The 23,528-nt window shown below is 36.4% G+C and overlaps 1 protein-coding gene across 1 annotated transcript; it reads right to left on the bottom strand.

Moving 5' to 3' along the window:
* Positions 1 to 1,257: 1,257 nt before the first annotated feature.
* Positions 1,258 to 23,459, bottom strand: LOC110378468 (ETS homologous factor). The gene is made up of 2 exons (XM_021337739.3): positions 22,439 to 23,459; positions 1,258 to 3,812 (listed from the first exon to the last, which is right to left on the bottom strand). The coding sequence occupies exons 1-2, from the start codon at positions 23,362 to 23,364 to the stop codon at positions 3,575 to 3,577; spliced, it is 1,164 nt and encodes a 387-aa protein (XP_021193414.1). The 5' UTR covers positions 23,365 to 23,459; the 3' UTR covers positions 1,258 to 3,574.
* Between the last annotated feature and the right edge of the window lie 69 nt (positions 23,460 to 23,528).

Below are 23,528 nucleotides of genomic sequence, written 5' to 3'. Positions count from 1 at the left end.
CCCCTCTGGGTACAGAACCCCAATAATTAAGTAGCTATATATAGATACGTATCTATAGGAATTATCAATATCTATATTTGCGTAAAAACCTGAGTGCAAAATTTCTTTTTTGTTCCTTATATGAATCAAATCGTCCACATTAGTTAAACTGTCATCGTGGCAGCCATATTTGATGATTTACACGTTACTGTAACGTGTTACTACTAACCCTTGTTACTTTCCTCACTAATATTTATGACGAATGTGATTTTTTTGATGATGTTGGTGAGAATTTTAAGTTAACGACTGTATAGAATTTTAGAAAACGTTTGGCATATTTAATGATTAGTGTGATTTAAGATGTAGTGCTACTTTTGCAGGAGTCTATCCTTCAGGTTATGGGAGGAAAAACATATAAATCATACAAGCAAATATTTGATAGGTAACATACCTACCTTATTAAAGTTTTTGGGTAGCAATGCCGTTTGCCAGATAAAGCCTCACAGATTAAAAAAAAATGTGCAGAGATGGATTACAATTTTAATTCACGACGACTCGGACGATACCGCAGGATTAATTTAGTATACTTACACAAGCATATAATATAGTTACTAACATTTGAATTCTGTGTAACTATAAAATTTCAATATATAAGGAAGAATGAACAATAACTAGCTACTGAAGTGATGACGTCTGTAACGTATCTGTGGTTTCAGAAATTCCCGAAAACATGCAAATGCTATGTGTTGTATACCACATATTAATTAATACGGGTTTTACGTTTCATAAATAATAATTATTGAGCCAATTAAAATTGTTTCAGAGTAGGATAACGAGTTCATACCTATTATTAAATATTATGTAGTTTCTGTTATACATATTCCTCAGTGAATTCAAGGAAGTTTTGGTTTAGTTTATAATGTATTTGGGGAAAAATTCTGTTCAGTTTTTATCAGTTGCTTAGTTAAAATTTTGATGTTTTACCCCCGGTGCACGAGGGTTGAATCTCGCAAGGGTTGCAATATATAAGGTTTATAAATAATTATTTGGTGAGAAATGTATGTGCTTGTTACTAACTTTGTTTAACAAAGTATTTTTAATGGTAACTTAATTGACACCCGATTCTAAGAAACTTGGTTTAGGTATATGGGAACGGATTGCCAAAAAAAAATTTCTTAAATAATGATTGCCTTAAAATTGTGTAAAGTTTATCTGAAATTAATTTTTACAAAATCACGGATGCGTATTTTGTGTTAAAGGGTTAGTAAAACAATAATATAATTCACATTCATAAATCGTATATTTCTCTTCTTATTTTCATATAATTATTACGAAATAATACATAAAATCTGTCTTTTATCAATTGCACGATAATTATACGTCTAGAGCAATTTAAAAATTAAAGAAAATATATCTTAAAATATAATTATGAACATAATACGAAACAAAATGATTAACACCTATAAATACTTAAAAACTGGAATTATGCACCTTTGTAGCTCAAAAACTATCAACGTGACCCAACTTTGAGAAATTCAAATAATAAAGGCCGATATAGATTCAATAGCCAAGTGTTTAAAAATCCGTGATCTTTGTACTAACAATGTAATTAATTTCATAAATGGCCCATGAAAACTATATCAGACAATGAAATTATTTCTACACACAATTAATGAAAAGAAATGCGTCAAAATAATGTAAAGTAATAAAAAATAGCGTATGCAAAATACTTCCCAAAGTCAAGTCACATAGAACATCAAACTTTACTTCAATAGACTAGCCATAACTTAGATCTTAATAAATTCAAAAAGAACAAACTATGTAATATTATTGTAAGAGAGTTAAAATCGTTGTTCTACTAAGACACGGCTTTGTACTGTCGCTTCATATTATAATACATAAGTAAAGTATCATCAAATCAATCTTATCAATATTTATCTGTAATCTGTACTTTAATAAATATATTAGTTTTTGAGGAAGAAGGAAAATGTATATATTACGTATATAATATTTTTTGTATAGATAATAAAAATATGTGGCTATCTACATAACAACGTGAGACTGGAGTGTTAGTGATGATTGCTGAAAGGAACTATTTACAGAAACAAATGATTAATTTTATCTTACATCACAGCGTGTGCCTGAGAGTCGCAAACTTAAATACTACTAAATATTAAAATTAAATTGTCAAAAATATGTAATTTACTTTAAATTCTTATAATAAAACAAAACTCTTTTCCATCAAAACTAATCTTTGGCCTGCAGATCTTTTTGTCATTTTATTTTTCTTTGCACGAACGCACAATTTTTTTACGATTAAGTTTTTTTTTAACTTTTACTAACACAGAGACAGGAATTTTAAATAACAGTATAAAATTTATTTTAATTACAATTAGAGATGAAATACTATCATAAAACGTTAGAGTTCGCGAAATGACATACATTTAAAGAAACTATGAAATTAAGTACATTATCGTTTTACGTATACAATACATATGGCAACTCGAAACATGCTTAATATTAATTAAAGTAACTGGACACTAAACAACTTAACACTAGTTATATAAATTAATTGGAATGTTCGCATTATCATAACACACTAAGTATTACACACACGTATCATACGGTAACAACAATTAAAAATACTTTATCAAAAATTCGTAATGTTACTACGTAAACAACCATCAAAATTTTTGTTCGACAGTACAAACGTACATCGAGAATAAAATACTAATAAAATTACTTAAAAAAATAATATGGACGTACCAAGGTGTCGGTACGAGTTAATTGACGGGACAATCCAACCAATCGGTATCCAACCAATATCCAACTATAATTGATCCAACATCCACGAGTACAACCATTGAAACTATTCCCATTCGAACATTGAGCCTATCTTAGCTAATTACATTCATATAACTTTTCAAAAACACTTAACTTTGAGACCACCTCCAATTTGACACAACTAGATTTTTTTTTATATCAATTTACAGCTGAGAGGAAGCGTAACATTCGTTAATTTAATAATTGGTTTTAAGTACCTAATAATTTTCCAAAATGTCAGGAATAAAAAATATTTTCAAAGGGGAGCAAATCTTATTATCATAGTTCTAGAAACATCAAAAATTCGTTTTGAAAGAGCCGACCCAATAAAAAAGCATAAATAAAGATGAGCATGAAACCGACAGCCATGACACCATTCCAACAGGACCATCATTTGAGCATCAGTTTAACGTTGGAGGTGTTCCCATTTCTCTTCAATTATCTGATTATAACTATTCATTTCATTCAATTCTGCCCTTGGATGAATCGACGATTTTTTGGAAAAATCAATTGACATTTACCACTGGGTAGACTTATCTTCTCAAAATATTAACAAACATTTTTCACAATTATCTACTGATCTTCAAATTCTGATCAAATATCAACGACTTTTCTTAAACTTACATACTATTTACTGTATTTTCGAAATCCTCCTTAAACGACAACTTCCAAGGACAAGATTCTACTATACGTAACCATCGACATATCACTGTTTATCTTACTCTGAGCATCGACTTTCAACAAATTAAGCCTAGGTTTTACTTAAGTTAAACTAAGAATATGACAAATCGCTGAGGTTTTCTGATTTGACTTTGACGAAGTTGGGGTTGTCGGTCTTGAAGTCGGGTCCCTTGTGACCGAACTGGTAGACGAGGCGCGCGGTGGGCACGGAGACCAGCACCATCTGCCGGTAGTGGTACCTCATGGCGCGGCTGAACTTCTCGAAGGTCATGTTCTCGTTCTGCTTCATGTGTCCCCACAGTTTCGCCACCTCGTCTGGCTTCACGAACCTGTAAAGAAAAACGCTTTGTTAGTCTAATTCGATTTATGTTAACCAAATGCGCTTTGAATAATGCATCTGCAACGTTGTCATGAGACACGTGCTCTGTGTTATTGTGTGAGCTCTTATAGTTGAATAGGTTCATATAACAACAGTAAAACGGTATAACGCGGACATTTTTATGTTCTAAATCTTGTTCTGAAGGTTTATTGTGCTTTTATGGTTTGCATCGTTTCATTTTCATCTATAAGGTCGGTTAATCGTAGGCCACGTCAGTTAATTCCTTGGAAATGCAATTATTAAATACAATATTATCTTCAGTGTCGGCTACTGTGATTCATGGCTGAACTTGGAAGGAGTTACTGTGTTTTTAATTATCAGCCGGCGCACGACACCCTGACTGACTGCACTCCTCGGAAGTGTGTCGCTGAGGGTCGCAGACCAGCCTTTGTATGTACGTGAGCCCCATTCGAGAAACTAAATCATCATAAACCTTTGACACTCAGCCCAAGGTCCTAACTGCAACCTTAATTTCATTCAGCCCACAGTTGTGAAATCAAATGCATGTTTACGTTATTTTATTGAATTCTAACTATTTTTATTAGAAGATCAACAAGTAGGTACTTATATAACATCGATGAATAAACAATTATAATCAAGTCAAGTTCAACTGGAAACGATAATAACACAGCTCGTCATATAATTTAATGCTCATTAAATGGATTCTCAGCCTTTATTGGTTAGACTTGTATAGTTGCTGTAGCATAAAAGTATGTGTATAAGCAACCGTGTCAAGTTCTGATGCAAAGTGTCCAGATAATTGTGTGCAGAGTCAAGGATATCTTGTTGCAGTCATTATCGGCATAGTTAGCGAACGTGACGAGGAGCCGCCGGCCGGCCGGACAAAGCAGACGCCACGCAGATCTAATATAAATACACCACACGACGGAGCTGAGGCACTGCATCGCAGCGATGCGCTCGCCCAACTATACGTGCTGACAAATGAGCATCTGTGTGATGGCTTCTAATCATTACGTTCATTAGTATTGACTACTGATATTAACATTAGTGTTTACCTTAACAGTTTATTGTTAAAATGACAAATTGATATTTAATTCTTTGCATAAGATAAGAATATTTTTTCAAGAATGTGTTTTCCCAAGATATTCATTAGAATGGTATCGCTAGCCAACTGTTCTAGCAGTTCATCGACTCCAATCATGGGTATACTGCAAAAAAAGTTCTATTTATAACTTTCCTTTAGCGTTTAACAGCGTTTAACATTGAGAGTCTAGGTCGAATGCAAATGATTGAACCATTCGATATCGCAAAGGGAATTACGTGTTAGCGTCTATTTTATAGTTCGCCATAAAACTGTTGGTAGACAGCCGTGGCATTGGCATGGCGTGTCCGAAGCCGTTTTTTGTTCGACTCATCTGCTATAATTGCGTTTTTTCTCTCCAACGGCGGACTGTCATTGGGTCACAATGCCACATCCTGATCGATTGCCACACCGAACCATAGCTGATAATAACTGATCATTTGTTTCGCTTCCGACATTGCTGTTTGAAGTTTATTGGCCAATTTACTTTTGTGTTTTTTGTAATCTAATCATCGCTCCTCCTCTTTAGTACTTATTGTTTATCTGAGAAGATAGTGGATGTACCTAACTATTTGTTACCAACAGATTATGTAAAGCGCCACGTTTTACAGCATCAAACATCTTCACATTTTCTTGATGAAATATTGTTAATTTTGTTGCTGCAATTATCTGCCTAGACAAAACAGGAAATGCAGGTGCATATTTATCGTGAACACTTAATCGTATCAATTTGTCAGACATGTTGCCGTGTTGAATAACAATCATTAGTTTAAAGTCGTTGCTACTCGGAATATTCATCATCATCACGAACTGGAATGATGCGAACAACGTAGAAAGATTTAGTGCTTCTTCAAGACATTTTCTTGTTTTTTTTTAAACAATGGGATGTCATTTCGAAAAACCAACAAGTGTATTATATCATTAACCTTGTATAAGCGTGGTATGAACTATAAAAAATGTGATTCATACGAATTTGGATGCTCGTTGCGTACGAACGAGGCCGGCGGGCGGCCTTGTGTTGTATCGCTGCATCAGTTGGGCCAAGGATCGAGTGTGACCCTACGTGACACGCATGGATACCAAACCTACGGTGAAAATACTCAACATCATCCGAGATGTTACTGGCAATGATATTGAGACATCACGCTACACGAGTCTGACTGCAGCTTTTGTCATCATCATCATTGGCCACAGAGCATCTTGGACAGATGATTGTGGCAGTGCTTGTCTATGCGGTTATTAGTGCCGCAAGCACTTTCTTTTATGACTAAATAAGCCAATAGCTGCACGACACTTCTTGCCGCATTTGTCGCAGGTGAAGCGCGGGTCGACCACGGGTGCAGCGTTCTTAATGCGAAGCCTTTTCTGCTTAATGTTGTCGAGCCAGGCTTCGTCAAATATTGCAGTTCCGGTGCGCAAGTCGCGTCTCCATAAGAGCCTCTCATTGGCGCGTGCTTCCCAAGAATTAGCGTTGATGTTGAAGCTGTCCATGTCACGTTTGCAGCAATCCTTGAAACGTAAGTTTGGGCGACCCACTCGTCTTTTTGCATCAGCAATCTGCCCGAGCATGACTTCACGTGGCAATCTTTCGGTGTCCATACGATGAACGTGTCCCAGCCAGCGCAGTCTTCTCTGTTTCAGAGTTGCTAGGATGCTGTTGCAGTTGGTCTTGCTTAGGACAGCTTCGTTAGTCACCCTGTCCTTCTTTTGTACACTGCAGCTTTTGTACACGACAATAAACGTCCTGACGAAGTTATAAAAAACAGCCTCACATTGTAATGAAGCATATAAAAATGCCGATTTTAAGTGTCGAAAATGCATTTCGAAGTAGTGCCCACTGCAAAATGATTTCGCAGAATCATGCTGTGCCGAAACAGGGACCGACAATTTGGTCAATTTAAGAGTCATTTGGACTTGAATAACGCACAGTAATACATAGGTACATGCATGGTGTATGTTTATATGTAAACACTAACCTGTTTGACCCTCTCTGAAGGATCCCCCCCGCACAAGTAAACTTGCAAAACGTGACTCTGACTTTCGTAAACAAGTTTCGGTGAGACCTCCTTTGGTTTTTTTATTATTTTTTATACCAAAAGTTATCTGATGGCTCGTCCTTTGTTGCTCTGTATGCAAATTAGGGGTTTGTACATGATGTGTTGTTACAAATTGTGTACTGTTTTGCTGCGTATTAGCCAATGTTTTGTACAACTCAAATATCATCCCAACCTAGCGAAAAAAGATGAAAATAGAAACGAGAAGTTTAACTCTAAAATATGATTTACGTACGTTACATTTGATTTGTTATCCTATAAGATGACACCAAAAACAAGATTAAAAGATATAATGTAATCTTTCTTATTCTATTTATAATATAAACTACCAAGTCCTATCAAATGTCTTATCGCTGCAGCGGAACTCAGAAGCTCAGCCTCTTGCAATCATTACATGTCATCTGATGTTTTGACAACATGCCATCACACGCGAGCTTTCTCTCTATCCTCCTTAACTTTATATACCAACGACCCTTTTCTAGAAATTGCTAAAACGTTCCGCCGAACAAAAAGGAACTTACGCTGAAATTGTAATATAAGCCACTGAATTTGTTACCTACGTCATAGTGTTACAGATTACGTTTTGATCATTACTTATTGGTGCAGCGACTGAAGGCAGCCTTGACAGAGTTTGTCACAGTGACAAATGGTGCGTTTAGTATGCAAATATATGCGTGCACATAGTGCTTACCTGTGAATTTGTTTTACTGTCTCACATCTGTGACTAGAGGGACATACCCGCGGGGACGAACCGATCTCGATGTTAAGATTAATAAGTGTACACGATTCTTGATACCTTATTTGTGTAGTGTTAAGAGAATTCGTGAAAACAATTATATTGTGGTTTCAAAAAAGAACCCTTTTTGAACCGTGAAAAAAATCTGGCGTGATACTGGGTAAGTAGAGTCTTAGCAACATAACAACAATGTATATGAAAAGTTGTTTTCCAAAATCACATTGAATAAGAATCCAGTTGTGTCGACCGGTTTTCATTTTGGTTTTTGAACTGTGAAATAAAAAGCTTACAAGCAACTTTGGCAAGTTGGATTAATATTTCGCTATTAATGTTTATGGGTTTGTTAATCCATTTAAAGTTTATTGAAGGTTAATAAAAATATTTTAGAAAAAGTTAAGTATCTCAAAATGAGTTATTGTGGTGTGGCGATGAAATATGATTATTTGCTGTGTCTGAGATTCAAAAGTTTTTTGTAATCATGCAGAAGAAATTATAAAATCTAAAGAGAAGGTTATAACTTATGTTCTGGTACGTGGTATAGGTAAGCTATTGCAATTGATTAGCAATAAAACTGTTATTACTGTAGTGTTCTTGAAACACAACGCGTCAATGCTCTTGTGGCTTTGACTAAGCTGACGCATAGTGATGTCCTACAAAGTCGAGACAATTTATTGACAAGTTTTTTATTGCACACAGTATATTAAAACAAATAAAAAAGGTGAAAATTAATCCTAGAATTTAATAAGCAATTTTTTTTCTCATGCCTTAGTTTCGTGTTCTACATAGTCAGCTATGATTAGCAATATTGACGAAAGTTTAAGCACAACTGGTTCATTAATAGAACCAACGTTTATCATAGGGCCACTAACTTGTAGATAACTGATAGCAGCTTTATCAGTGTGCTTAACGACTTGATTCATTAGGGTTATCGAACAATCTCTGTTGGACGTAAAATTCTTTTGTATACATATTTGCAGTTTAAATCAGAGTGACTGCTCTAATATATTCGGTTGTTTGTTTAGTTTATTTGCATGATCGTAATGGGCTGTTTCATTATTGAAATTAGTTTCTAGTAAATATTTTACATTGTCATGTGAGCTATATTTTACTTTTGCAGTTACAATTTTGTTGTTTTCTTTCCTCATTTTTTTGTGAATGAAATGGTTATCGTTTGAAAATAGCAGGATAAACCTCTTTGATTCGATTTATCTATCGCAAAGCTTTATCTTATCATTTCATAGAATTGTTGCAATCTTTACCTTTTGCGAGTTATGACTCAATAGCCTTACAACTTCAAATCCTATTGAAGAATTAAGTTTACCAATATTTTCTTTAACACCATGTGTATCAAATTCAAAGTTTTTGGTTATAAACGATTAATTGTGAAGTCACCTCATGCCTTGCGGTTTTGATTTCCTTGTTAGTTGTCTGTATTGAGTAATGTTTTGTTTTTTTTAGAAGTATTTGCGTAATCATAATTAGGTGTATCTAGGACGGCCATGTTGGTTTTTGGTCTTTCTAATTAGTGTGTTACATATGTATTCCTAGCTCTATTAACTGTTGCTTTATTTTAATGTTTAATTTCACCTTTAAATTCAACTAATGCCATAGATAGAATTTCCAGAATACTGTTATTTATTTACTAAAACGTAGTAAAAGCCGTTTCATTGCAACATTCTGAACACATTAGTTAAAAGTTGTGGTGGAAATTTTTGGCAAGGAGCTCTACACATTGCGTTTGAGATAAACAAACTATTTTAGGCCCTATTCCGTAGTGTTTAAAGATCGATTTTCTTTGCTGCGGAGTACCGTACGATTGTTTTAAATTCTCAACGTGTCTGAATTAATGCGTTCCAGGTATTGTGTGTAGCTGCGTTCGTAAACAAGAGATCTTCAAGAACTGTGCGATTTCTTTTTTGTGGTTATTTTCTTTTTTGAATGGCCTTCGTCTTGATTCCTATCCCTACACTAATCGAAAGACAATCTTAGCAAATGCTCTTCAAAAAAGGCATATTAAAAGCTTGAAAAAAAGTTATGAAAAGAAAGCCCTCAGTGTGTCAATTATGTTAACAATAGTATATTTGCTGTGCCTCATTCAATCAATTTAAAACCGCGTGGTAACTGAAAACATGTCGTGATAATATGTCTGTTGGTTCAGCTACAGTCGCTCACAAATGTCTTATTAACAGAAAAAATATTCAAGAAAATTAATTCATTACTAATTCATTTTCCTGATTAAAATTGATAAGGTTATCGATATTCAAAATCTTGAATAGATGCAATGGAAAATAACAGAATACATCTGCAAATTAAAAGAAACGTCTTTCAAGCTCATTGACGTCACACCAGCATCAAAAAAACTAAAAAACTAGAACTACTTCTCAGAAACTTACAAAAAAAACTGGACAAATATTGAAAATTCAAACGTTTAGGTAATATCAATCGTGATGTGAATTTGTTATTAACATAGGTACTAATTAGCATAATGAAATACAATAACTGAACGAAACGGATGCTTTAAACTGGCCATTCAGATAACTTCCGAGAAAATGCAAATTAGATTGATCAACACATGTGCCACGCACACATAGATACGGGCACATACAAGTGTAAAATATAATATTGTGTACAAATATCCATGGTACTTGTATGTCGTGCTATCACCACGTAGTAACATATAGCTTCAGTAATGGAACGCTCGGCAACTGTTTTAAAATTCGCTCAGCGCTCACGTGCTTCTATTTTTTTACATATCCACCTTGAATGCGCTTGCGTCATTGTTTTATCACATACAACACTGTTTGTAGCATTTTTTATAATTTTTCAATGGAGGATAAAGTGCGCCCTGACCTAAGCTAAAGGTCTAAAGATTACATCTATTACATGAGCTGATAAACCGAGATTTGGTTCGTAATTTGTCACCGTGAAAACAGGTCGCGAGTGACGTTGCCGCATAATCTCTGATCGTTCGATTCCAAAGTATTCTGATAGCGATGATACCGATATCGTTGTGTTTACTATTTTATTTCACGTTTTCCTCAAGCTGTCTCGCTCTGGCGCGCCGTCGGACAGACATCGCCACTTTAATTGCTATAGTGAACGGTATTTATATCGTGACCCGTATTTTTGCAGTAAAGTCGCGTCATAACCGTGGTTAACTCGCATTTTTTTAGATAAATGACATTTTGTTAATGTAAGTTGTGTTGACTTGCGGAATTAATCGGAAAAAATCTCGTTGAGTAGGTGTTGTCAACATCGTACTTACGTACTTGACATAAAGTGCAACGCTTCAATGAACGGGCATGACATTAGTGTACCTGCATCAATGTTTACTATAACACTTATCGCCGTTTAATTTACAACTTATTGTTTTGATTTCAATTCTAAGAACACGTTTTAACACTAATCTGTACAGGTTTTAAAAGTCACAAGACTTCAAACAGGTTTTTCGTTCAAAAACTACTTGTTAATCTCGTCAGGCCATGAGAACCTTGTCAAATTAACAAAAAATAGAAGCGCTAATCATTTAGTTGCGCATGATTCATTATTGACATAGGTAGGTAGATAAGGTGGTATCTATATGTTTAAAAAACAACGATTTAATGTGTAATCAGTGTAAACACGCGGTTTTTTCTGAAAATTAATTAACTACTAGTGAGCGGTCACATTGACCCGCGAAATATATCTACAAATATACTCCAGTGTAGACGTCACTTTGTGTGGGAGAAGTGCGCACGCGCCGCCGCGGCTTCGTAGGTAGCGGATAAACATGAATTTTGGCAAAGATAGGATGTCCCCCACCTTACCTCACAGTTTCGAATCGTAAAAAGCAATGGAGCACAACTCAACATGCCTACAGACTGTTCCGCTTGGTTGCACCGAATTTCATAAGAAAACGTAACGAAAAATGTAGCATAAGACGTAGATAAAATACCTTTACAGGTGACATTTTGATAAATTCAATTATAATCTTGCTTCGTTAATCCGTGATGACTTTATCGCGATTGTTAATAAGCATACTTATCAAGAGCAACGTGTGGATTTTTTATACATGGTAGTGATATTTCTTGGAAGTCCTTGTACACAGTAAACAAACATAATAAATAATTACATAACTTAACTTCATACATTGCAAGTATTTGCACACGACTATTTAATTGCATTAATTCCTTGCTAGCTACTCCACATTCAATAGATATGACTCACAATTTTTACGATCTAAATTTTCTCAGGCCATTTTCCTCATTAAATTAAATCAACACATATTTGGTGTTACGTAATTTATTAAACAGTTATAAAAAGCTAGTCATTCTTAATGAAGTTGATTTGCATAACTGCCTGCGGCACACGTCACCGCGCGTGCACGTACACTCGACAGGTGTGTATGTGTGGGTGGGCTACGTGTGTGTGCGTGAATCGGCCGCGGGGGATTCCCATCGTGCAAAATGCTTGTATCTACGAGTCGGTTTTAAGAAATCGTGGGTGAGAGTGCAAAATTGTATCATAATATAGTTTAATGTTTTGTCAATGAGGTTATCATTAAGCACTGATTGCATTATGCTTAAGTAATAAAATAGTTTTTTTTTATCTGGTAAAAACCAATTGCGTTGATTTATTAACTGACGAAATATACACACACACTTAGCAACTAAATCAATTAACAAAGCTTAAAAAGCATAGCATAATCAGAAACAAACATAGTTTTTTATCGGTGTTTTTAACACAGTTTTTTCAACCGCATTTTATATGATTTTGCCTTTCACTGTAAGGTGGGTGGCACGTAAGTAAGTTACACGTGGAAGCTCTGCGATTCTCTAACTTTCACTCATAACACCGTACTTATCTAAGGATCATGCGAATTTATTTATTTATTATAGAACATTTATTGAAGCTTTTGTGTAGTTTTGTTAACGTCTAGGTGCTGTCAAAAAGTACGGCTTTTTAGTTAAATGTACTTATTTTCAGCGATTGAAACAATGACTAGTCTTCAAAAGAAAAGTTTTGACTTTTCTAATGAAACTACATGACATAGCGATCAGAGTAGGTCAACAAAAGCTCCTAATTTCCCAAGATTTTTCCATTCCTTAAGACTATGCAGGACTCTCGAAGCCCACCCAGTAATTATGTTAAAAGGAACAACACAACCCTTTCTACTTGAGCTCAAGTAAATACTCATTTACTACCAAAACAGTAGCGTAAAAACAAAGACATAGCGAAAGAAAAAAAATCTTGCAAAAGACACTGGCCTCCCCGGAAGAAGGGAGACTTACTAATCAATATAATAGAGCCACTATGAGAAAAAATACATATATACGCACCATGGACCCCGGTACATGCGAAATGGCGCCTTATGTATATGCTCTTAAGGTACATAATAGAAGGAGTAGGTGGCACGAAGCTGCCCTAGTTATAAATAGATTTTCACGAAAAAGAAATGTTACAGGGAATTTGGTGCAAACCGGGCACAGAGTAATGAATGACTAGACGCCGCTTGGTGCAACATTGTTTTGAATGGTTTTTTCTTTTTGCATATTTTTTTTATTTATTGTATCTTTTTCCTAATAATATCGCATGTTAGCATTTGTGGGATATTAAAAAAAAATCTAAAATTCAATACAATCTAAAATAAGAACAATGCACTGTGTCCTATTCCTAAGTTATATTTAGTTATATAATAATGATTTGGTATTTTATATCTACTGAGCGTGGGGGAAAAAATCAATGATAAATATGTTGTAATCAGTTTTACGGATCATTTATCTGCATATATTTAGACATTTTATCCTATTATGTCATTGTTATTTAGAGTATTATTAGTATTTGTAACGATTTTGGTTTAAACCGATATTGTATTTATGTATCCACGTTGTTGCTAATTGCCCACATTATTTAATTGAAATAATAATATTTATGCTCGTTTACGTGTCTCTATATTTATATGTTGGAATATTACTTAGGTGCAGATACCTATATAATATTAATTAGTGGTGTAAACACAATAATATTGTTCACTAATTGGCCTGGAACTCCGACGTGTAAACAGCGCTTAGTTTTGTAACAAGGTCAAAAGATTAGAGCTTATCTTAACACATATGGGTCACAGCCTTTACGACCTCTCGTTATGGTTTTTTTATTGTTAAAAAACTAATTTAATTGTACTCCTCGATAAGAAATATAATTTTACTTTAAAGTTGGTCATTAAAAGGGTTTATCAGTAAACGCCAAATTTGGTACTGATGATTTAATTAGGTAGAAAAAACTTCGTTTATTTTACACGTAACTAAGTTGTTATATTTTTTCTTCTGCTCATTAGCTGACCCGATAACTAATTTATTGAATACAAAAAATATTTATCAACTATTGTTACCTCTAACCAACTCTTTAAGGAAATATTGAATACCATATAAAGTGATATACCGTTATATATTTGTATGTATTTAATATAACTATGATGTCAGAATACAAGTGAATAACTATTAATCAAAGTGACAAAAGTAAAAAAACTTATTAAAAAAAAATTGTATCAACCGTCCTAATCTATACCACCACTAATTTAAACACCACCAAAAACAAAAAAAAATAAAAGAAAAACAAAAAAATCCTACAAATAATGCGAAAAAAGAATTCTCTGTAGCGAAGTTACACGCGCTCTAATTTCTCTGGACCACACTCACAGACGCAATTAAGTCGCGTACACGAGCTGTCGGGGCCGAGGGAGGCTGCACGAGTAAACCTCCCCCGAGAGTGGGGGGTGGGAGAAAAAATGCGCGTGGAACGAGAGAAAAAGAAAAACGCGAAAAGCGGAAACAAGTTCCCGCGACACGTGACTGTAGGCTTCCCGGGAACGTTACCATGACAACGGTCAGGGCTGCTGCGTAAATACGCCACTCTTTGTCGAATGGTACTGCAATTGGGTTTTTTGTAGTATCTGTGTTATGTTGTGTTTCTGAGCACTTTGCTGTTTCTGCTAAAAGGTTTTGTTTTACTCTATAGTGTGTGATGAAACTGAACCATCTTCAAGTTGACAACCATAAAAAGCGTAATCTCATTGTATAACGAAACAAATAAAAGTTTCAAAGTTACAATATTTCTCTTATTGTGAATGCTCTACCTATAACTTTTGCGTAAAAGTATTTAAGTGATTGAAGCTAAGATCGACACTTGACAAACTTTGCGTAGTTTTAACTTACAGCTAAGAGCTGAAATCTAATTATCTAAAAAGTAATCCCAACTTCTTTAAACTTCACTGAAACTTCAACAAAGTAAGATTAAGTTATATTTTGTAAATTAACTCAAAAAAATGCGCTATCAATTGAATAAATCCCCCTATCCAATTACAGCATCCCTCAGACCTCTAAATTAATAAGTACCTCGGGAAAAATAAGCAAAACATTTTTCTTCTGGTATTTTATCGATAAAAATAGGCGAACCGTCCACGTGTATCCCGAAGTAACCGGAAGCTCGCACCGGCCTTGGCGGTGCGTAGCAACCCCGGAAGAAAAAGAAAAAATCTATAATAGTACTCCGGTGCAGGCGGGGGGCGCCCTAGTTGCGGCCCGGCCACCCCTCGCGTGTGCCTCATTGTACCAACCAGGATTTACTTAATAACACCAAACTTCTGATCAAAAAAATCCAGCGTTTAAGGACACCGAAAAACTTGTTAGAGATGCGACTGCGGTTTTTTATCTAAACATTTTGGACACGACTGTCCAATACCTACGTATCCAGTATATTATCTTAGACTAATTCCAAGTTTCCAAAATTTTCTAACAACACTAATAGCATCCACATGTAGGAAATCGTTACACGTTCCGCCGATCCCGCCTCCTCGGAGGGTCAACGTATTTGCTGTACCTCGGCAGTACTCCTGATTATTGAAGGCAAATTCTGGGAAACGCCGAGGAAAATGCGTGGGAAAGCACTGTTCCCGGAATTCGTTCCATTATAAGTGGGTACATTTTTGTGATACCTACCGACGCGGCACGAGTAAAAAATTTGGCACGAGTAACGGAAAGGCGTAAGAATTTTGTACTTTTACGGGAATATCGCTTTTTGTGGCAATAAAATAGAGTATACAATACTTTGACGTGGGTTTATTGTTTACAGGAATATAAGGATTGACAAGATTTGTTATGAAATTAGTGCATTGAATGCAAAGTTTAGAGTTAACACGTTAACGAGAATTCACTTCCTAACACTAAGCTGTTGTTGAGCCGTAAAAACTGCGAGGTCGCGACGAGATGGCAAAAACGTACAGTCGTGAAATAATACAATAACACTAACAAAAACTAAAGCTCCGAGAACCAATAAACATTAACACCGGCCGCCTATTCATGTTATTACTTAAACTTTGCTACTCTAACCTTCAATCTAATCTTTTAAACTCTTTTATTTCTAACTCTTGACTTTGTACATATCACTTTTTGTTCATAACAACCAATAATTATTGAATTCATACTTAATTGTTAACGTGGGGCGCATTTTAATTAACGTCACAGTTAGCTCATTATGTTTGTGATAAAAATAAATTGTAACCGATCGCGCTTATTTCGATTATTTCATTGGGTTCATTGATCATTGTGCCGAACAAAGTAGATTTAAATTACGAATCGTAATAGATATAAGTACCGTCGAATTAAAGGATCATCTACATTTATCTCAATAATTTAGATAAATGAATAGAATGTGACTCAGAAATTAAGAAGATTAGTTTTTCAAGTCTTCATAAATGAAATAGGCACTATATTAAAATGTCCATTGGTTTCTAACTCCCCAAATAAAATGCAACATGAGTCACATCGTCAATTGTAAACTATACTCGCTTGCCAATTTGGACGGCACTTAGCATTTCATTCAAGTGAATGAACATCACGTTAACATATTGTGCCTAGGAATTCCCCAGCACATGTACTTCATGTCTTATCTGCATTCAAGACAGACATTGCTTGATCTTTGACACACATTATCAACGGTTGCACTGTGAGATGTTAAGATTTCAAACGGATGCCAGATTTAAGGGCCATTAAGGTAATCTTATTAATTTTGTAATTGGGTAATTTTGTGTGTTTGTTTTGCTCTAAGATGACTGAAGTTTAGGTACAAAGTTGGTTTGTGATTAGGCTTAGGTACTTTGCATCCCAAGTTTTTAAACCCAATGATTCTCTTGCATTCTTTAAGATAGTTGCAGATAGGAATTTATGTAAGTACCTACTTTGAAAATCAATACTAAGTTTTTATGTTTTGATTTGAGTCCTTCATTAAATAACATATTTGATCATTAAACATGAAGTCAGCATTAATTAACGTAAAATTAACTCGTGTACTAAGGCTGGGAATGCACTGTCGGCGACAGCGATGCTCATTTAACGAACAGAGCAATAAAAATATCAGATCGTTCTATTTATAGTAGATTTGTATTTTGTGTTGTAGCTGGCATTCAATGTACTAAGACATTCTTGTCAATTATACACCTAGTAACATAAAACAGCAATCCTAAGTTATTATTTCATCAGCCTAGCCTTTAAGGCTTTCAGTCTACAAGGATGCAGTTGTCATAATATCCTATCTAATAATAGCCTATCTGACCTACATAACAAAATACAGATTGTAACAGAGTTGTAACAGAGTTGTCTAAATATACAAATGAAATTGTTAGTTTTCCGTATTTTTTTGCGATACGAGCATCTTATATCTCTAAAATATAGCTATAATTTATAGCACCTAAATAGCCTATCTTCCACTGGAAATGTTATCCTAAACCTAGTCTAAAGTTTACATAGAAACCGGTTGGATGTTCTACTCGGAGAGCAATAAAAACTGCAGTCAGTCATACTTGATGATAATAGCGCTGTATATTGCCGCGACCTTTGAGTGCATAATGCAGTAGACGCTAGATCAAAACTATGCATTTGCTACGTAGTTGACATGGGAAGGCGGGAATTTTCATTTTTTCGTAATTTTTCACCTGAACATGTCTGTTAGAGAAGAAAGTTCGTTATTTTTTTGAAAAGAATGGATAAGATTATATCTATTTGTCTACTAGCTGTTGCCCGCAACTTCGTCTGCGTAGGCAATATAGAATAGTCAAAATACTACTTATCCCGTAGGTGCATTCTTTCACGTGACAGTATAATTAGGATTAGCACTTAGCAGTCGCATAGATTCATTGATCAAGGTTGTGTTGTGGATGTGACCATTTATCTAAACAAAAGAAGTAAAGTTTGTGACGTTGTGAATATCTCTGGATCTAGTCAGCCAAATTGGAAAATTATTACGTATGGTGCGTAAGTAATTTTCACAGGAAACAGTTATAATCTATGTCTATATGCTTTGAGTCTGACAAAGCTGTCATTTGTACATTTTCTGCAGCTGCTGCGACTAATCAGAAGCCAGAAAGTCTGTCAGTTTCACCATGGATATCGTCTTGTGTAGTGAGACTGGATTGAAGTTAGGTAGTTAGGTAGTCGCTCCAAGCAAAATATTGGTACTCAAACAGATTCGGTGACTGGAAGGCAACACCAACATAGTTGGGGAATAGCTGGATGGATGATAAAATGAGTCATCATCATCAGCAGGCGCATAGGGTAGGATAGTTTCACTACTGCGGAGAAACACTTGTATGACGGGAATTTTCTGTGCACTTACTCACTATGGTAAGGCTGACCCCACATTAGGCGTGCGCGATCCTCGGGCGTGTGAGTAGCGCGGGCGTCGCGAGCACGCTGCATGAACGTCGCGTTTTGCTGCCCTGCGGCATGTGTGAAGAGTGCAAGCGACGCGCTCGCGGCGAGCACGCGGCGCTCGAGTTGCGTTCTTACCCCTTCGCCCGCTATCCCCGCCGCCCGCTAAACGCCTTAGCAGTTAAACGCTGTAGGTAAATGCCGCAGGGCAGCAAAACGCGACGCTCACGCAGCGCGCTCGCGACGCACGCGCGGCGCCCGCGCTACTCACACGCCCGAGGTTCGCGCACGCCTAATGTGGGGGAGGCCTAAGCCGGGACTCCACCGAAATGTTTGCATTAGTTCACGAATAGGCAAAATGTACGTATCTGTGAGAGTCCACTTCATGTGTTCGTACTTGAAACCTGCAGTTTTGCCAAGATTTTCAAAATGTACGCTTGCAATTTGTAATTTCTTGGTGGAGCCAGCAAATCGAAAGAAACATAAGTGTTGTATACTGTGCGTCACTACCGCACACCGGGAAAATTTCGCTCTTGCGGAGGACGTTTATATACCTACCATATTTTGTGTCACACAGGACGACAGTAAGTATCCACCGAAACACTTTCAAAGATCTGATGAACGAACAAATCAGACCTGACTTGGTCACCTGGGGCCAATCAGAGCTCTATGAAGCGATCATATGCTTTGGCTCCTACTGTTATTGTGGTTTCTGAAAATTTATTCACCTCATTCAACGATGAATGTAATTCTGATGGTACTATTAAGAACACTTGCTTAGCGCAGAAGCTGACGTTGGCAGGTCGACTCTTTTGACTTCTCGAATAGGATACCATTGGTTTTTGTGCAATGCACACCTGCAATGCATGCTGGATTAGGATAGGATACAGGTGGATAGGATTTGCAACAGAAAACAATTCTGTCTTTGTGATTGAATGACATCAAACGTAGTTTTATATAAAAGGTGTTTTTTTAAACTTGGCTCGGGTCTTACTGAGACTGTTCGTAATCGTGACCAGTGTATTTGCGATCAGAAGTTGAAAGTAAGCATGTCTCTGGCATAAAGCATTTTACGTGTGTATGGTATTAAATCGAGAAAGCTCCCATTTCTTATCTGCACTTTGTATCTGGGCTTGTTCTTAAAGCTACAGAATCCTACATTACCTACCTACCTCACGCTTAGCAGCGCTTGCGAGAGACAGATCCTCCTTTCTTCTAGGATTAAGTTTACATATTTTTTATCAGAAAAAATAATTAAGGTCTACTTAATACTACATACTACATACATTAGTGGAAGATAAGCTAAACTATGTTTATGAAAAAATCCTGATATGAACTCCATCTGTAACTTTAAATGATAATTAATTGTTATACTAAAGTCGTAATTTTGACATAATGTTCAAAAAATAATTTAGATGGCACCGTTTTAAATTTGGCTGAGAACTATTAATTTTCCTTTCATCAAGGTAATAATTATAATTGGATTTTGATGTGGCACGGCAAACTGACAAACACTATTGAAATGTCTATCAAAAAATTACACTACGTGTTAAAATATGGTGAATTACGGAAAATACACAACTCCATCTGTTGAAATAATAATCCTCTATAAAGAATGTATGGTAATTTATTGTCATTTACCACCTCGCTCCTTTGACAAATTTTATGTATTTTATTTAACACAGATTACCACAGATGGAGCTACTTTAACCTTGGCTAAACAAAATTTTCATTTTTTTTTCTTCCGAAGTTACTTATAACGGTGTGATTTTCTGTGTAAAGATTAATAATAGGCCAATCAACTAATATAAGTACAACATTCAAATGTACAGTTTTGACAAACAGATTGCGTGTCGTAATATTTTACATCTTGAATTCACAAAATTAATCATATCTTTTGATAGAGTGAATCGATTTCGATGAAACAAAAACTAAGTAATACCCCAAGTTACGTAGAATTTTTGTATATAAGCATTGTCTGCATTGAATTCGCAGATTTTACGTGAATCCCGAACGAACAAACAGATAAACAGATAAACAGACAAACAGACAAACAGACAAACAGACAAAAATGACAAAAATGATGGAAATGGGTTCTGTTAGTTATCCTTTAACATGCTGGCTATTTTTTTGTCAATTTCTTCAATGTACAAAAATTACTTTTCTACAGATTTATTATATGTATAGATGTGTTTTGCTGAATATGAGAATGGTTTGTGAACCTTAACGATTATGGACATCTCGAAATAATGGTTCTTTATTTGTTAATCATTTGCAACAAAGTAATTTGTACTAAATTTTATGACGCCTTAGTTCAGAATATTTATTATAACTGAGCAGTAAAGCGAAACATTCCCACTGTAACGCGAATTGCACTCCGACTTGAATACAAAGGAAAATAAGACTAACACTGCTAACAATAAGTGTCAAAATGAAACAAAACATAATCCATACATTGATAAATGAAGTTGTAAAATGTTTGACAAGATGCGATAAGATAAATTAGACTCAAACTCTATACAAATAAGATCGAATTTTAATGAGCTGCATCAGCAACATGTGAACCATTGAGCGAGGCCAGCGTGGAACCGGCGCGGCAAGGTTGAGGCGACAGATAAAAACAACAAACAAAACCACAGAGTAAGTTATTGTAAGGACTCGAGAATATTTGCTAAACCGATGATTTATAAGGATGATCCCTTAAAAGGCGATGGGTACTCAGTGTGAAAGCCAACGAACTCCAAACACAAAACACTGGTCAAGTACGTCCAAAGAGAAACAAAGATTGAAGAGTCTCTAATTTAATAAATCTACCGGCAATCTACTACTAATTGCTGTTCACACCTGTTTAATTGTCGAATACCTTAACTGCGCGGTAAGTGAGTTGGAGGTGACTGGCCCTATAAAACACTCGTAAAATGGCTATTAAGGCTGATCTTGACATTACAATCGCGAACTTTCCTCCTCCTTGCAATATGAATTTTACCAACAATCAAAAAGTGCAACAAAATCTATAACTTGAGTTAGAAAAACAAATATTTATCAGCGTCGTTTTATAGACCAATTAGATGGTAACAATTAATTACAAATTAATTGACAGCGATCGCGTGTCAAATGGTCCTTAATAATGACCTCTGCTAAGATAAGCAAGGCCGCTGGCTTGTTGTCTTTTGTAAGTGTTATAGAAAACTGTAAAAATAATAACAACATGGCCTTACAGGCAGCAATCATCTTTGTTTATGAAGTCCTTTTACAGGATATAGTCTTACGTTACTAACTGTTTAACTAAATAAAGTACCAGGGGCTATAAAGTCACAACAAGTTCTATATTAATCTTGAAAGTAATAGCTATTGCATTTCTTTTGGACGCTCTTGTAAAAAGTTTATTCCTTTTCACGACCCAAGAATAGTTTTATTCGTAACGTACTTTTTAATATTTTTAGATTAATGTATGATATGACATTAATTATGATACATTATATAGAAACGTGAGACAATAGATAGAAAATATATAAGATTTTCTGTGACATATGTATGAGCTGCAGGTTATCTGCATATGCTCAGCCTGACCCCGCTAGTTTTCACGCGCGCCTTCATCACTCGCTTACAAATAAAGACTAATCGCTAGTTACACCGATGAATAATTGCATGTTAGCTTACTTCTTTAGAATCAAGGAGTTCTGGTGGCAGTTTACTGACCATTATGGTAATTAAAGGATGATAACATTACATCTACAAGATAAATGTTACACCTAGTTCACAATTATACTTGACACCGATCCAAACATTAACTTCTTAAGAGAATTCTAAGACGTACAGTGACAAACTGAAACTAATGATCAATAAGCATCAACGGAACACATTGCAACTTCAATAGTTTAGCTGTAAAATAGCTTATTGTTGACCAGTGCGCCTCCACGTGCCTCGGACGTGATACATAATGTATGAGCGAAACGGCGAGATGTGACCACAGTAAACAAATCTCCAAGTCACGACAACTTACTTTTTGCAACTCCCTCATAACTTATCATGCGCAAAAAATATACAAATGGTTACAAAACTCACCTAAACTTCCCCTGCGAGTGATCCTCCCACTTGATGATGGATGGGCAGTATTTGGAGTCCAACAGTAAATTCCTCAAGAACTCGGGCACGGAGACGCTCCTCGGGCGCTTGAATGTCTTGCGGCCGCTGCCCTTCGGCCTGCCTGGCGGTCTTTTGAAGATTTTCCTTTTGTCGTCCTCGTCTCCAGACTTGCTTCCGTCACTTCCATACGAGCACTCCGGGGAGGCGGTCTCCGAGGAGCGGAACACATCCTCGGCATCATCGCTCGAGTCCGTCTGGTGCAGCAGGGTGCTGTCGTTGGGAGTGTAGTCGGAGGTGTACAGTCTGTTTTTATGATCCAGAGAGTCCAAGTCGAGCATTGTGTTGGCCGACTCCTGGCTGTGGTAGGGATCGCATTCTGCGTATCTGATAATTGAAGACTGACGGAGTTCCTCGTTGAGGCGATTGTGTAACTTTTCAAAGATAGCGTCCGCAATCCGTCTCGAGGTGCCCTGGTCGATGCTGGGGTGTAGCATCCTGTTGAGCACGTCATCTCTCTTCATGCTCCTCAACTCGAAGCCTTTCACTCTGAAGTTGTAGAACGGTATTTCATTTTCACAAAATCCCATGCATTGTGCAGTGTCTATCATCCAGGACACGGTGTCATCCTCGTTCCAGGCGTCCACCACCTTGTACTTCCAGTCGTCCCGGTTGTCCCGCGGGCAACAGCTGACCAGGTTGTGGTACACATTCATGGCGCTGTCGATCTCGGGTTCTACGTACCCATCGTAGGAAGTGTTGGAGTAGTAGTTTCCATAGATGTGAGAAGCGGTTCCCTTCTTGAAAACTTGGAAGTCATCGAGGCGCGCGGACGCGGGCGACGACGACGGGTAGTAGAGATCGCAAGGCATGTTTTGGTCGTAGAGGGGGCGCGCGTAATCGATCATTGTCGCGACGTACGTGCGGCTCGGCCGGCAGTTCGCGGCGGAATGGTAATGTAGGCGGCGAGCGCGCTTATGATATCCACGCTACTGGCGCACTATTTGTTTACATGCTGCGTTCGCTGAGTGGGCAGTGGCCAGCCGCCGCGCGCTAATCAACGCCGCGCTCT

Source organism: Helicoverpa armigera, chromosome 2 (assembly GCF_030705265.1).
Source record: "Helicoverpa armigera isolate CAAS_96S chromosome 2, ASM3070526v1, whole genome shotgun sequence".
Lineage (NCBI taxonomy): Eukaryota > Metazoa > Arthropoda > Insecta > Lepidoptera > Noctuidae > Helicoverpa > Helicoverpa armigera.
The sequence above is the reverse complement of the archived record's forward strand: the minus strand, read 5'-3'. Positions and strand labels throughout refer to the sequence as shown.

Coding starts and splice junctions, on each gene's coding strand:
- LOC110378468 (XM_021337739.3), bottom strand. CDS start 23,364: ATGATCGATTACGCGCGCCCCCTCTACGACCAAAACATGCCTTGCGAT. Junction 3,813..22,438: donor CACTCGCAGGGGAAGTTTAG/GTGAGTTTTGTA, acceptor TTTTCTTTACAG/GTTCGTGAAGCCAGACGAGG.